The sequence below is a fragment of the Haplochromis burtoni genome, unplaced genomic scaffold (genome assembly GCF_018398535.1).
Source record: "Haplochromis burtoni strain Fernald_Lab_line unplaced genomic scaffold, NCSU_Asbu1 Contig_173, whole genome shotgun sequence".
Taxonomy (NCBI): Eukaryota; Metazoa; Chordata; class Actinopteri; order Cichliformes; family Cichlidae; genus Haplochromis; species Haplochromis burtoni.
The window spans coordinates 889,548-905,454 of NW_024582534.1; the positions used below are offsets into that span (position 1 = coordinate 889,548).

At 43.7% G+C, this 15,907-nt stretch overlaps 2 protein-coding genes across 2 annotated transcripts in view; both read right to left on the bottom strand.

The window, feature by feature from the left end:
* Positions 1-803: 803 nt before the first annotated feature.
* Positions 804-9,145, bottom strand: msrb3 (methionine sulfoxide reductase B3). Its single transcript, XM_005933819.3, has 7 exons — positions 9,051-9,145; positions 7,742-7,854; positions 4,361-4,469; positions 3,894-3,971; positions 3,426-3,454; positions 2,664-2,761; positions 804-2,077 (listed from the first exon to the last, which is right to left on the bottom strand). Exons 2-7 carry the CDS (start codon positions 7,842-7,844, stop codon positions 1,898-1,900), a joined length of 597 nt encoding a protein of 198 aa, XP_005933881.1. The 5' UTR covers positions 7,845-7,854; positions 9,051-9,145; the 3' UTR covers positions 804-1,897.
* A 226-nt stretch (positions 9,146-9,371) lies between these two features.
* The window catches only part of lemd3 (LEM domain containing 3), a 16,401-nt gene continuing 9,865 nt past the window's right edge, over positions 9,372-15,907 (bottom strand). The window contains exons 9-13 of the mRNA XM_005933820.3: positions 15,159-15,328; positions 14,913-14,994; positions 13,010-13,115; positions 12,854-12,932; positions 9,372-11,190 (exon numbers count right to left, since the gene is read on the bottom strand). Of these exons, the coding sequence (XP_005933882.1) occupies positions 11,021-11,190; positions 12,854-12,932; positions 13,010-13,115; positions 14,913-14,994; positions 15,159-15,328 (607 nt within the window). The 3' untranslated portion in view covers positions 9,372-11,020. The remainder of the gene's footprint in view (positions 11,191-12,853; positions 12,933-13,009; positions 13,116-14,912; positions 14,995-15,158; positions 15,329-15,907) is intronic.

Consider the following 15,907-nt stretch of genomic DNA (forward strand, 5'->3'; position numbering starts at 1 on the left):
GAGTGTTGTTGCTTACTAAGTTCATCTCTTTATGACATGCTGTCCTGCTAGAAGTAGACATCAACTGATTAGTGTGGATAAAGTTCAGCTCAAACTGGTTTCTTGAACATGACAGTGGGTTCAGTGGACTCAAACGGGTTCCAAAGTCTTGACCCAAAAGAACACCTTATAAATGGGTTCCAACACATTTGCATCAGTGATGTACGGCTAACAAATCTACAGCATCTGTGTGATGTTACCACGTTAATATGGGCCACAATCTCTGACCAGTGTTTCCAGTAATGTTGAAGCAATTCCATGAAGAATTAAGGCACTTCTGGAGGGTCTAGTCCGGCTCTAGCAAGGTGTTCTTAATCAAAAGGCCAGCGAGTACAAACAGCCTACTTGGCCATGACCGTCCAGCTTTTGTCCGAACTAGTGGACTGGTCCACCAACCGTGCACCTCAGCAGGTTCAGACATACGGTGAGTGTTCAAGGCAACTGAAGTAATCAGACTACAAAAAGATAACAGGTACTGATAGATAGAAAGAACACTTTGTATAAAGTTTAATGTTCACAAAAACAATTAATAGTTTCATGTTGGGTTTTGCTATACCTGCTTCACACTTTCATTGCCTAATCGTAACATCTACTCTTACCAGAAGAAACCTTTGTTGCTCTTTGTGATACTAGAAGATAAAACTCACAGCAAGCAGCGTTCAGCTCACTGATCCAGCCCTTAACAACCGTCTCGTGTTGCCTTGTGGTCCCTTGGGAACTACCCACCAATACGTTACAGTTTCAAATATACAAGCAGCGAGTCATAGTGTTGGATACTTTTTATTCACCAGTTAACTATTTTAATTCACACTGTGACCAAAAACTGCAAATATTTCTCAAGGTAGAGCTAAAGAAGGAGCAAGTGTATATATCATTAATAAAATATAAGTGTGCAACCATGTCTTCAAAAATATATGGTCATAAAATCTAATCATTTCAAAGTGACGATATAACAATGTCTACATGTTTGTGTGTGCATGCCTACAAACCAGATCATGTTTAATTCTGCAGACACAATCCAAATAGACACAGGAAATGAAAGGTTTTGGGTGGATGAAGCTGATCAGCCATACCATGAACATGTAGGGACAAGTTTTTGAATCCAGGAACAATCAGTGAGCAGCAGAGCAGCACCACAGTGTTGATGAAAAAATACAAAGAAGGTCAGAAAGAGCTGCAGATCTAGAGAACGCACGAGAGAGGAAGTGCATGAGGATAGCAAGGCACCTGGGGTCAGGTAAGACAGGTTCATGGTGGGGGTGAGATTATATCAGGGCTGTGAGCCCGTCCTCGTTTGCAGGGGACGGAGAGGTGGACAGATGAGGTCAGACAGAAGTCTCCATGACTGCAATAGTTGGGATCTGTACTGAGAGTAGGGAGCCGGCAGGTGAGCCCCCACAAAGGTGGAGGTATGTGCTAAAGACACGAGGAATGAATGCTGGGTTTTCTTCCTGGATGGGCAGGATAAGATGGGCAGGACATTTGCAGAGGGACGGTGCAGGCAGGAGGCAAAGAGGAAGACCAGAGTGAAGATTGATGAATGTAGAGGAAGACATGCAGAGGGTTGGTGTGACAGAATGAGACGACAGCAGTTTGTTTTTAAAATCCAAAGTCAATCCATTAACCAAATTTTAATAAGTGAGAGTAACAAGAACTTTAAATGAAGTGTGTTCCTGTGCGCATCATTAAATGATTGAAAACAGCTTATTTTTCCTCTAATCTTTTCCTTATCTGCATCTCAAAAAGAAATACACAACTTCCTTCTTGCATGACTGAATCCTGAACATCACCTCATAATCACCTGTTTCTTACACAGTAAGTCAGAATAGAACTAATCTCAGGGGCTTTCTGTTTTTCTTTACAGCTCAGTCTTCTCATCGCTCGCAGAGCTACTGGCAGCTCCACCCTCAGCTTCACCCCTGGAGGCAGAGGGCGCGGTGTCTTTAGGCTGAAACGCCAGTGAGGCAGAATTGATGCAGTATCGCTTCCCTGTGGGTCTCGGACCGTCGTCAAACAGGTGTCCCAGATGAGCTCCACACTGAAGCAGAAAGGAAGAGATTTACTCCTGATCCTGATAAATGGCAAAGATATTCTCCACATGACTTTATTTGCATCATTCTGGTGAAAATTCAGTCGCCAAGAACAGAGACTGTTGGTTTGATAGCAGTCTGATTCTGCTTTCTAAAAACCCTTCAGCTACATTTTGTTGAGCCTGGGTCACAGTGAACGTAACGACTGCTGAAACATAGAAACATGAGTGCTGTGAGTCACGTTTTTGTGAGTCATACTGAATCTTGGCAAACGTTGATCTGAGAGAAACGATGTGTTTCTGTCTAATTGAAAATAGCGATCAGTAACAGTAACACAGCCTAAAATGATTCAGTGCATGAATACATCTAAGTTTCATCCACTTTAGTGCCCAGTGGGTAGCACCTCGGGCTAACAGCTTGTGTCCCTGTGTTTGTGTGGCTTCCTCCCACAGTCCAAACACATGCAGTGGGGTTAGGTCACCTGGCCCACAGGTGTGACAGTGGATGGTTGTCTGTCTGTGTTAGCCCTGTGACAGACTGACGACCTCGTAGTAGAAGAGTAAACAACAGCTGTTGATGAAGTTTATGGTGTACCTGACTGCAAGTAGCCTCTACTCTGTGCATCCCATAGGAGAAGTCATCAGCCTTAGTAATGGATTCCTCCTTCATGAGGTCGCTGAAGGATGGCCAACCTGTAACCATGACAGCATCACGTCGTCTAGTAACAACACGCTGCATCATCATCTGTAACATTGTAGCTACGTTTGTCTGTCGGAGTTACTGTGAATCTTCTTTACAGAGTCGGTTGTTTGTTTACATGAAGTGAAACTTTGTTTTCTACCAAACCAGCTCAGAGCTTTTAGTCAGAAGCAGATTTAACGATATTTATTTTCATATTCATGAACCTGAAAACTTTACACACAACAATGCATAACAAAAGAGACATCCAGCCAAGTGTAATGAGCATCACTTCGACATGAACTACGACGCACTACAGCTACGTTTGATTGTGTTGATCCACAGTTTAATTCTTTCTGTTCAGCAGCTGTAAAAATATTCATCTTGTTTGTCTACTGGAAATAAACTATAATAACAGAAGTGTTGGACCACACCGTATTGTTATTGATGTGTTTATAAAAGTTGTTCCAACATTTACAAAAGAATGATAAACAAGTCAGAAACTCCTGCGGCTACACATCTGCCTGTTGTTGACCGTGTCCCACATTCAGCTTGTTTCCTGCGTGCTGTACAGTATCAGTTTAAGGCAGTAAGAGCTCGTTCTTAGCACACACGTAGCTTTACATACAGTACATTCAAATAATCTTTTACATTTATAAAATGTGAAGTTTAACTTACCTGATCCGGAGTCAAATTTAGAGTTGGAACTACGAGAGAAAATAAAAATGCCATGAAGAAAAATACTGGTTTATGTCTTATTCGCCATATTATTTTAAACTGTAGTGGCGTGCTACGTCTCCTACTGTCAGCTATTCTACTGACCTTTACGTTTTTACCCCACAGCCATCAAAAGCTGATGGCGTACTGGCGACCTCAAGTACAAGGTCAGACGTCAAGTTTTCAGAAATTCTTGTGAATGTGACAACTGAAGAAGGAAGTCACCTGGGATTTTCACATTAATACCAAAGTTACATCTACTGAAACTCTCAGATGAGCTTGACCAGAACTATGCTATGATTTCACCTTTATCCCACAGATGCCCGTGTACAGAGGCCGAGGGGCAGCAGGCGAGTGCGTATGCACACGGCAGCACCGAAGCACTGCGCTAACAGTCACACACAACAACAAACAGCAGGGCAGTCTTACCTGAACAGGGCCGACCCACAGACGACACAGGCGTAGGTCCCTTCATCTGTTTGATATGTGAACTCTCCACTGAAGGCGCTGTGGAAAAGAACGCATTAGTGAAACTTCACGACAATGACTTCATCTAGCTGTGATGCACTTCAGTTCGGACCTTTCAGCGCACTGAGGCGACTGTTGTTGGAACTGTGTAAATAAAACTGATCCCAGTCCTGTTCATGTAACTGAACAACAAGCTGATTGATTTTATCTGGTAATAACTTAGATCAAGTAGTAAAACATCACCATAAATGATGTAAGCAATAATCTGGCAGCTGGCAGCAACTATAAGCTCACAGTTTCACGATTTAGTTTCAAATACTGAACGGGTTGAAGTACGGCTTCCAGAGTAACTTCTGTGATTACATCGACCAGGTCACATTTTTTACATAATGAACCTCAGTGGTTTATTTTGAAAGACTAACTTGTACCTCTCAGTTCCTCTTTCCTGGGTCACATGGTACTGCATTGGTGTGAGGCGCTGTCTCAGCTCCTCCTGTGTGAACCTCAGAGGCCATGTCCTTTTAGTCCTACATGCTCCTGAGAGGTCAGGCACAGAGAGCAACAAGTATTAACTACACTGCACACCGTCATACAAACAAAATGAATACATCTAAGAGCAGGTGGATCAATAAAAAACAGATTGTGCTACAGTTGAGATGAATAAGCTGGATTGTTTACACCTCAACAATCAAAATGTTCCAAATGGATTTCTACAAATGGATCATATCCACCTGAGAAGCTCTGTATTTATGTACGAACTGAAGGAAAGGTGCTTTTACAGAGATGCTCCTCTGGGTTGACAGAGAACATATGTGCATGTTGGTAAAACTGGCTGTCCAGGAAAACAAAAAACACACTGGCACCATTTCAGACTGCAAGAATCTACGAGCAGGATGTGGTGCAACGTCACAAACAAAATCACTCAGTGCATGCAAGCAGCAAGAAAGCCAAGCGGTGAATCGTTTATCTGTTAGACTAGCAGGTCAGAGACTAAAGACGAGTTACAGTGGTTGCACTCATTTTTCAGCCAAATCTAGGACCTGGCAACACATGAAGCAGCTCTTACAGGATGAAGTTTACTGGAAAACACAAACTGGCACCAAGTCTGTGTTTGTCAAACATCTATCAGTGCAAAATCTTGGAAAAATGTAAAGTCAGGCTGACACACCAGGAGTGTTAAAGTTTTAGTGAGGCAAAGCAGAGCAGGCACACAGCACCCAATCAGTGGACCTGAGGGAAGACTGCAGGACCTCAGAGCTACAGGCTGACTCTTGGTTATTAGATGCAGCAGATTGAAGCCCGACATGGATGTTGGAGAAACGTATTCCACCCAGCACTAGAACCAAACACCCCTTAGCAGGGTTGCAACCAAGGACTGGGCTGTATGAAGAGTAGCAGACAGAGGGTGAAACAACATCACGAGCAGTTACAAACGAACAGAGTCTCAGATGAGATGACCCGATGACCCAGCAGAGAATGTCAGACTGCTACAGTACGAGACCACAGGCAGCATCTTCTACAATTTAACAGTCATTTACAGCCTTAAACATTCATGTACATATGAATTCTCTGGTCTCTGAGAGAGGTTATCACAACATGAGCAGGTCTGCCTCGTTCAAGTACGGGATAACATCAACGAGGCTATCACGTTATAATTCAGACTTTCATAAACACTATCATTACAGAAATGTTAACTAAAGTAAAGAACTGTGCAAAACTCTGTGCAACGACTTATTGAAACATGCAAACATAAATGAAATACATCATATACGGCACAAGCGACGCGTACAGTGCGACCCCCTTTATTCTCCGCACATCCTGAACGCTCTTAGGCAGTTAATGTCTAGAAGCAGTCTTCAGGAACCCGTCTCTACACTTATCAAAGGACATTACGAGGCTTTCTGGATGTTGACTCCCTTTGATTACGTGATCCCAGACTCCTTTGTGACCAATAATGTTCCATCGTGTTTGAGATCACAGTCGTGCTGAAGACTGAATCCAGTCAGAAGCTTTTAAAAAGATACTTGATGGGGATTATAATCTGACAGTACTTTCCTGCCTTCATTATTCTGTTAGCTTTGACAAGACGGCCAAACACCACAAGTGGACAAACCGCCCCACAATGACACAGCCTCCCCCACGGTGTCCTGCAGATGGCTGTTATACCTCATTACTAATGACAATAGAACCAAATATTTCACATTCAGATTCCTCGTCCATGACGCCGACTTCATGAACCGTTACTCAATGAGAGCTTGTCGCTGATTTTCAGCAGAGATCTTGTGTAATATGGTTTACCTCAGCGTTTCTGACAAAACTGGTTCTTTACCAAGCTGTCCGTCATCTGTAGACACAATATTGGATTGCTTTGTTTTATTATTTTCTTCAAGCCCTGTGTACAGGAGCTGCATACAAAAAGATATTTTGTGAAAAGGGTTGGCGTAATAAGCAAATGCTTCAGCCAATACCTTTTGATTAGCCTTGTCTCATGCTTTCTTTCTTTATGGTAGATTTTTGTTCTGTTTTCACTGTTTGTTTGTTTTTCACTGTTTTCACTGAGATTTGAATTTGAATGCTAATCAATAAAATCAAAATCGAGATCTTTTTTTAAAGATGAACTCAGTGCTGTGAAAACAGATACAAGCTTTCAGAAAGTGTAGAAAACTGCTCACAGATGTTTTTAATGTCAGGGAGGCGTGTGGCGTTCCTTGTAGTGATATTCAGCTGTTGATAACGGTCGCGCAGCCTGTTAGTAGGCCCTCGATTGTGCTTCTGCGGAAGGTTGAGGAGATGTTGGCGTTCAAGCCAAACCTCCTAAGCCTCCTTTAGAAAGTATAAGCGCTGACACGCCTCCCTGACTACACTGTCCATGAGTCCTGGAGATGTCCTTGATAAAGTTCCCGTCGAGGAACCTAAGCACCGCTGATGTGGATGGGCAGGTGTTCTTCTCTTTGGTCCAACATCAACTTCTTTGTTTTGCTGACGTTGAGAGAAACGGTTGTTGTCCTGGCACCAGCTGTTTAGTGCCTACACCTCACCTCTGTAGATTGTCTCATCATTGTATTACAAAACATTACAAGACATCCTGGTGTGTTCAAGCCGTCTTTTACATGTCTTGATGCATGCTCAATCATCCAAGTCAATCCCAGAAGGTTGATTTTGTTCATCTGGATGTTTTCAATGGAGAAACGTTTCAGTATCATCATCATCAGGTGACCGCTTCAGTCCGTTATTACACTCTTAAATCCTACTACTTATTCCTGCGTCTTTTAGGATCTTACAAAGCTTCAAACGATGCGTCGACTATTTTGATAGTCAACTAATCGTGACTAGTCGACTAATCGTGGCAGCCCTATTTATAAACAGCACATTTGCATAAAGACTGAAACCAGCACCACTGGCTCTTAAACAGGTCATTATTTAGCTCAAACCCATCCAGCACACTAGTCGCAGCTCTACTGTACGATCGGTACTTTAAGACTTCAAGCCCAGTTCTGGTGACGATGTTTCCATCAGCGGGTCCTGACACATTGAAACCACAGCACTTCAGTAGCCTACTTATCATCTCTTTATAAATGCTTGTGTTTGCAGCTGACACAGCTGTATGCATGGTTTATGTAGCACTAAGGTGTGCTGATATTTTTGGTCATAATGTACAGTACGTATACGGTATGCTTTTAAGCACTGGATTACATTAGATTGATTGAAACACACAGCTTCTTTGACTAAATAAGAACCACAGCCAACGTTGGTTATATGGATGATTTTACACCTAAACTAACAGGTTACTCTAGACGAGCAGCAGGTACCTAGAAGAGCAGCAGGCAATGCAGGGTGGCAGACTGAGCTGCTACCCTGCCCGAGGGCATGATGCAGGGCCACAAAAAGGCCACGTCTGACGAGGACAGCCATAACAGTCACACTGAAGACAGAGAGAGAGAGAAAAGAGGACTATCATATTTGGATTATTTTATTAACCCCAGAAAACATGTATGAATGGGATCTACTGGCTGTGATTCACAAGTTAAACTGTTTTAAAGTAAGTTCTGTGGGTAAATACGGCTGAACACCAGCATGGCTGCATTTAACTATTTACTATGAATTCTTGTTGAAACAGCTGTTTCGTGGCTGCAGGAGCTGATCCATGTCTCTCTATCACACACACACACACACACACACACACACACTCTCTTCTAATACATTTTGAAATTCATCTTGTAAATTGTGCGTTTGTGTGACATATGTGTTATCGGTAATGAAATACTTTTTATAGTACTGTGTGAAAGTGGCCTGTAATGTAAAATGCATTAAGTGTTTAATCAGACTAAAGTATGAAATATGTCAGTGGATTTAAAGTCAGGGAGGGAAGCTGCGTCCCTCAGCACTGAGACACGGGGAAACCTGGTTTGTGTGAATGCTTTGATAGGGCCAAAAGCAGCATGTGTAAACCACGCATGACAGAGATAAACATCTGCACACATCTGCAAACACTTTACACACTTTCTGCATTTACAGTAGCTCTAGCTTCCGCTAGTATCTTGTGCTGTAAATCATTACATTATATACACACATGTGAAAAGCACAGAGTTTTGCTTCAGAGTGGATAAGGGACAGCATTACATACGTCCATTCAAACTGTAAATACAGTTTCAGCTTAGAGCTCTGGGTGCTCCCGGGAACTGCACACCCAGCAGTGGGAGAGCAGCCACGGGGCTGGTGCTTCATGTCGGGAACGCAGCTACACGAAACCCTCCAACTGTGACAATTCGTGAGATTTTCACCAGATACGTCATGATGGCGACACCTTCTGCCACTAGATGTCAGTTAGGTGTAGCACCGTGGGTTACGTCACGAGTGGGATTATGTAACACGCACCACATTTACCGATATTTGCAGCAAGTATGCACTCAATAGGAAACAAGGACACGCGTGTTAAAGTTATTCCACACTCCCACCCGTCTCTGCCCGCCGAGCATATCCCCATCTTAATATTCGGTCTTCGTTTGGAAACTAAATCGTTTCAATGTTCGCCCCGTTTTTAAAATCTGAGTGTTTTACATTCGTACAGTCCCCGATGAACGAAGACATTCCCGGTTTACTAACAACGCGGTAACGTACCAGCGAGGAGCAGCAGCAGGACCGCGACGCTGACGAGCGGCTGGCGGCGGAAGGAGCTCCCCGCGCAACCAAACATGCGTCCGGGTAAAATGACCTGCACATGTCCAATTATGGCCACGACTTCACTCGGCGACTCCAAGCCCCTCCCCCTTCACGGTCCCGCGAGCTACCGTTCCATAATTCCAACCACGGACGGTATTCCCGGTTTTTCCGGAGTTGTTAAAGCGGCAGCTTTGAATTAATGGATTAAAATAAATAAAATGTATAAACTCTTTCCGTCTGGTGTACAAACGGCAGAAAACACACACACACGTGTACAAATATAAAAACTAATAAACCTTTAATATGAGCAGTTTGTACAATTTACAAATCGCATTAAAATGTCTGAAATTATTTGCAAATCCCAAAGTCGAACCACACCCATACAAGAGAAATCAAACTGCATATAATGGCATATTTGAGTTATATCAATACACAGGGTTTACATAAAACATCAGGTGTATGCGTTTAAGCAGAGGAGCCATCACATGAAACACTGACATGCAGCCCCTGCAATCACTGTGGCGGACACGTACAAAAATAGATTACACTGATGCACTAACAACTGGCTGATTTCTGAAAAGTCCTTATTTATGTTGTACACGTCCTGACAATATAAGGTCATCCCTGATGGAGGAAAAGATATTTAACAGGTCCAGCGACATAAGAATATATCAGCTCGGTTGTCAAAAATTAAATAAATACAAGCTTTTGGTTTCATATCAAAAGAAACTGCTACAAAACACCAAATCTCAAGATGTCACGCAGAACTGGCGTTACTCACACTTTAAACAGTTTCTCCATTTGTTAAGCCCGTTACATTATCCAGTAATGCATCACCAGTTCAAAACAATGAAAAGAAAGGGGAAAGGTTTAAGGCACCGTTGGGTCGTCTACTGCAAACTGCTGCAGCAGCCGTTGAGCATTTTAAGTTTGCGCCATCTGTTCAACTTCACACTGCAAAAAGGAAAACGCTCATTGTTCAGACCACCTGGAATCCTTGGCCTCCTTACAGTGTCTGGAATATTTGGAAATTAGTATTCTAACCTGTAAAAAACGTGATAGTGCTTTAGAGACAAACCAGTGGTTGTATCAGTACAAGAGGCTGACAGGTGAGGAAACACGATCAGTTCTGTAGGCCACGCATGTAAAGACCACACGCTGGCGCATTAACGACCCAACACGTAAGAGGGGAAACAAACAAGAGAAACAAAAAGATTCGGGTATATAAAGGACTATAACAAGAGACGAGAGCTCCAGGTGAATGTTAAACACTTTGCTATAACAGCAGAGTACTGGGGCGCCCCGCGGGCTGCTGTCCCCCAAATCGAGCCCAAAGAGTGGCTGAAAAACCAAACGCAGCGACCACGACGCGACAGACGCTCCGCTCTTCCAGCTAAACCTCGTGCATCCTTGTACTGCCGAGCGCGGCGTGAAAAATGTGCGCCGAAGGTTTACTTTGAGTACAAAGATGTCGTAAAGCTCGTGCTTCACATATTTACAGCACAACCTAGAAGCCTGTCTTTACTAAATGATACTAAACAGGTTAAATACACTGTTGTACTGAAAGTTTATGTCGAGGCACGCTCTGCCACATGCAGCCGTACATGGCCAAACGTATTCCATTATAGCAGGACTTTATACTACGAATAATAGAAGACTGGAGTCTCTGCAAAAACCTTAAACATCCACAAGAGCTTTGCTTACTTCTAAAATCTGTGACGTTTCTAATATAAAGAGTATTAAGAAAAAAACAAACACTGCTGAACATCTTCTCTTGCAAATTTCCTGTTTTCAGAAAAGTAAACTGAAACAAATGAAAACGCTCTGCTGTGACACACTGAAGGCTTTCCTGTTATAAAGCAGCAACATCAGACTGGTGCTGTGACGTGGGAGGAGCACACGGTAGGAGGTTCAAACACGAGCCGCCCTCACGAGAAGCCCGGGGAGCTGGCTGAGCTGTGATGCTGCAGGTGGGCTGTAGTGTTCGTGACACTTGTGGCGAGGCCAGAGGCCTTGAGCGGCGTGCTGCAGCCCTGTGCCTGTGGAAAGCGCTGGTGATAGCGGTCCAAGCGTAGATACTTCACCGTCACCAGCTTACCTGTGAAACAGAAGCAATCACTGCAGTGCTCCTCCATACATGAGCCAACCCATCACAGGGTCATAAATCATGAATATGAGCGACATGTATTCCCATAAAGCTGATTCTTTCAATGTTTGTGGCAAACTGGACCTCTAGCAGATGCGTAGCATACGAGGGTTCACCTACAGGTTGCATTTACTTCACTGTCGGCCACGTGCATCGTCACTCAGAAAGCTGGAAAACTATCACGTGAAACGCCTGAAGGACGGGTTTTTGTTCTTCGAGCATCTAAATCATGTCTGTTGATATTTTTGTTAAATTGGTACTGCTGACATAAACCACAGTGATTTGTAGACAGTGTTTCAAAGAGTACAGATTATTGCTTTAAATGTGATTACTTATTAGACTTGATGTTTTGGAGCCACTGACGGATCCTCCAGCAGTTGTTTTTCAGTCCGGCACTCGAATCAATTTTAAATTTTGGTTTTAGGCACAAAAACACTTCTTGACTTGGATCAGATGCAGTTCCCTCTGACAGGCATCCAAGCAGCTGCCATTTTATTTTATTCAATTCTTACTTACATGCCGACTCTAGAGTCACACTTTAACTTTCTTATGCGTGACACCAGACCGATTTCATTCATAGTATGCTGGTGTGTTTGGGCCTCCGTGACAAAACCATCTCACACCAATACCTTCTGTTTATTTTTAGCCTAACATGTAGCCAGTCTTTGTTGAAGTTCAGTTACTGATATCGATGTTAAAAATCCCCCAAATTAAATTCTCTCTTTTCCGTTTCATAGCCCTACCTTTAATATTCAACACATATTTTAGTTTAATGGTCAAAGTCTTGAATGAGTTCCATCCTTGGATCGCTGTTCCCCTTCTTACAGACCATCCTTACTTACATGGCTTATATCATTTTGTAGGGAAATCCTGCTAAAGCCCAGAGTGAATATCAGTTTCAGAATGAGGCTCTTCAGTGTTGAAGCACAACATGTCCTGTTTGCTCTCATTTACAGTAGAAACTGATGTTAATCACAGGGTTGACAAACATGTTCCCTTTCTGTGCTCTTCATGTATCACATGAGCAATAATGGCTGTGCATTATAAAACCTTACGTGAGGGCTTGACATAGAAAACTAGTTTTTCCAGTCATTCGTATAAAATTCTTCCATGTTTTTGGTTAAACTGAACATGTTCGACAGCAGCACCAGAGCTGTGAGCAGAACTGTTCTAAGGGGGAGATAATCTCGCATCTATCAGAGGAAATCAATCAGGTTATTTGGACGCTGCTTTAGACTCTGTGTGAACTCAATGAGGAGCAAATGTGAGCTGAACATGATTGTATTTCACAGCACGTCACTGAACTTGATCCAAACATCTCAGTGGTTCCTTTAACTGCAGCACGGGAGTAACATCATGGAGATGATCAAAACTTTGAAAAGCAGCTGTAATCCTGGCTCCTGTTCAGCAGCATCAATACCGGCGTGGACTCTGGCAGCAGCTCCAGCTGCACTTACAGTCCACTTTCATTAGGAGAGTTTTGGGAGATTTACCTACGGTATCTATTTGCTTCCATCAAATTCAATATGGTCATTTTTTCTTAAAACTGTATATTTTCTCAGACATTCGCTATATTTCCTGTTTTATTGTGAATAACATATCATGTGTGATTTACCATCAAACCAGGAGCCATGAAGCGCCTTGAAGGCTTTCCCTGAGTACTCTGCAGAGAGACACTTGACATAGACGCAGCCCTGTGAAGATAAAGGAGGCGGGAGTGACACGTGCAGCTAACAGCATTAAAGCCAAACTGTGGGCAGGCACAACGTACCTCTCGTGAGGTCTTGTCCACAGCTATATGGACAATGCCATCATTATCGCTGCATTTCTCCAAGATGGCCTCACGAATGGCTAGGTCCCAGTTCTCCCCCACCTCCCTGAAAACATCAGGTAACAAGAGCAGAAAGTCACGTCTGTAAACACTGAGGACAGAAGCATCAATCGTTTGTCACCTCTGTTCCATCAGGACAGAAGGGCGATAACAAACGTGTAGTTCTTAAAATGATATAAAACACCAGCTTCCAACAACTTTCCACCCAAAGCAGAGCTGCTGGACAGGACTTTGCTAAATGTGCAAGGAAATTGTTGCTTCAACCTTTAGCAGGAACAAACAACACGGAGCCAACAGGTCAGCAGACGATGCTCTTAACACTGGACTGCATTTCCCCTCCAACATCTGGACTCTGCAGAAAATTGTCTGGGAACTTTTGGGAACTTTAGTTCTGCTTTTTATAAAATCGTCCCAGCTTCCACCTGCAGCTGGATCACTTCCTGTCGGACAGACTAGGCAGGCATGCCTCACTCTCAGTGCATCAACACCAGTTCCCCCAGGGCTATTTACACTTTCTCCTCCCTGTTCACCAACAGCTGCACCTTTAGTCACCAGCCCATCAAACTCCTCAAGTTTCCAGATGACACCACACTCATCGGGCTCATCTCAGGTGCAGACGAGTCCATCTGTAGGAGGGAGACTGACAGCCTGGTGACCTGGTCGAGTCTCACAACCGCCTGGATCTGTTTGTAGATATGGACGCCTGGATGTGCAGACTCACTGTTTGCAGCTTTAACTGCTTCAACTCTTCTGGCAAGGCTTTCCACAAGGTTTAGGTGTGTGCTCATGGGAATATTTGACCATCCAGAAGAACATGTGTGCAGTCAGACACTGGTGTTGGATGAGAATGCCTGTGAAGCAGAGGGTTGAGGGTGGGGTGCCGGGGGAAGGTTGGCTGTCGCAGCTGACAGCAGTCATCTAACCCCAGTAGGACGGCGGGGCCTGGGAGAGAGGAGTCTGGAGCTGTGCCGTAGCGACGGGCACGGAGAAAACAACGAGCGACTGAAAAGCTGCTCCGTCAAGAAACAGTAAATTAAACAAACACCACCAGCAGAGGTTGGACTGCGTGTCTGTGGTGCCGGCTTTGGGGACTGGGGGCATTACAGCATGGTGTGCAGTTCCCCCTCTGCTTCATCCCAAAGCTGTTCTCTTGGGTTGGGGTCAGGACTCCAGTTCTTCCACAACAAACTCACTCGTCCATGTTTTTAATGACTTGTTTTGTGTCCTTGGGTGCCGTCATGTTGGAACAAGAAGGGCCCATCTCCAAACTGGGAGCACGAACCTGTCCAAAATGTCTTGGTGTGCTGAAGCACAAAGAGTTCCTTTGACTGGAAGTAAGGGGGCAAGGCCCACTGCTTAAAAACAGCCCACCTCCACCAAACTGGACAATGCAGTGAATGAGCACCGTTCTCCATCCATTAAATGGTTATGGTACCAGTAATATCCTAATATTACAATCCATCAACAATTGTTTTCCAAAAAGTCTCCATCACATCCCCTCCATAAGACTGATCTAGTGACAGAACATTAGAGTACAATGAGCTCTGTGGCACGGAGTCGTATCCATGTCGGCAACAAGACTGAAGCAGCTGATGGCTTTGAAACGATGCTCAGCTGGTACCAAGAGGCCCAACGTGTGCCGATAACATCAGCCCCACACTGTGTCGCTACCACCAGCCTGAGCTGCTGATTACAGGGTCGGTCCGTACTTTCAGAAACAACACATGTTCATCTTTTCCATTTATAACGTACTTAGTCTTGAAAACGTTCTAGTCCTCTACGACATCTTTAGTGATGTATGTGATCCTAACAGATCATCAAACATGCAGAAGAAAGAACTTACATGACTGGATCAAACATGTTCCTGATTTTCAGACATGGGGTCAGGCTGTTGGGAGGTGAATTCCTCCGGTCCAACGGAAACGCTGAAACAGCAACATGATCAAACTGTTAACGGGCAGGTGATCGCAGTAAGAACATCTCCATAAAGTTTACAGACTGGTTAACATGCCATTAGGTCCATCAGCATTTAGACAAACAAGTGGCCTGAAACGCCATCTGATCAACCAGACGCTCTTTAGTGCGTTACCTTTTCCTTGCCAGACTTTGGAGGAGCCCTTGTCACAATTAAGAGAAGGCTGGATCCACCTCCAAACCAGGAAGTCTGCTCCACCAATCCTCTGAGTCTCTGTTCGAATCCTTGATTCATTCGCTGAAAGAAAACTCACGGCTCGCTCCCAAATCTTTTTCATTTTCCTCCTGCAAAACAAAAATCCCCAAATCATCAGTACCCCAACTGGGCACAACCCAGAATTTCTCTTATACAATATCCCGTCCATGATGTGGGATACAGACTCATGGAAATTTATCAAATACCTAGAAACAATTAAAATCTATAATTAAATCCAACAAATAACCCCCTATTCCACCCCAGATTAAATGAAGAAATAACAAAATAATGCACGTCAGAAAAATACCTTCCAAAGGTTACATATAGGGGTGGGCGATAGAAACGATATAAATTTGGCCAACGATAAGAGACTTTGACTATACCGCTCTATCGCAATAGCGCATGTTGATGATGTCATCAAGCTCTCTCTTGAATTCTCTCACAGCTGCTCTGTTCCCGTGTTGTTGCAGTATATTAATAACTAACCTCGTATTGTGGATGGATTATCTCAGTTGTTCTCCTGACTGAAGTTTGGCCCATGTACAGCATCCTGCTATGCGATTGCATTTGTTCATACAGAATCCCTCACGTTAACTTAATGAGTGGAAAAAAAGTTGGTGTTCATCCTCCAGCTTCACTGTGTTTATGTTATGCTAACATAGCTGTGT

Coding starts and splice junctions, on each gene's coding strand:
- msrb3 (XM_005933819.3), bottom strand. CDS start 7,844: ATGGCTGTCCTCGTCAGACGTGGCCTTTTTGTGGCCCTGCATCATGCC. Junction 4,470..7,741: donor ATTGCCTGCTGCTCTTCTAG/GTACCTGCTGCT, acceptor CTGACCTCTCAG/GAGCATGTAGGACTAAAAGG. Junction 2,078..2,663: donor TAGAGGCTACTTGCAGTCAG/GTACACCATAAA, acceptor TTTCTGCTTCAG/TGTGGAGCTCATCTGGGACA.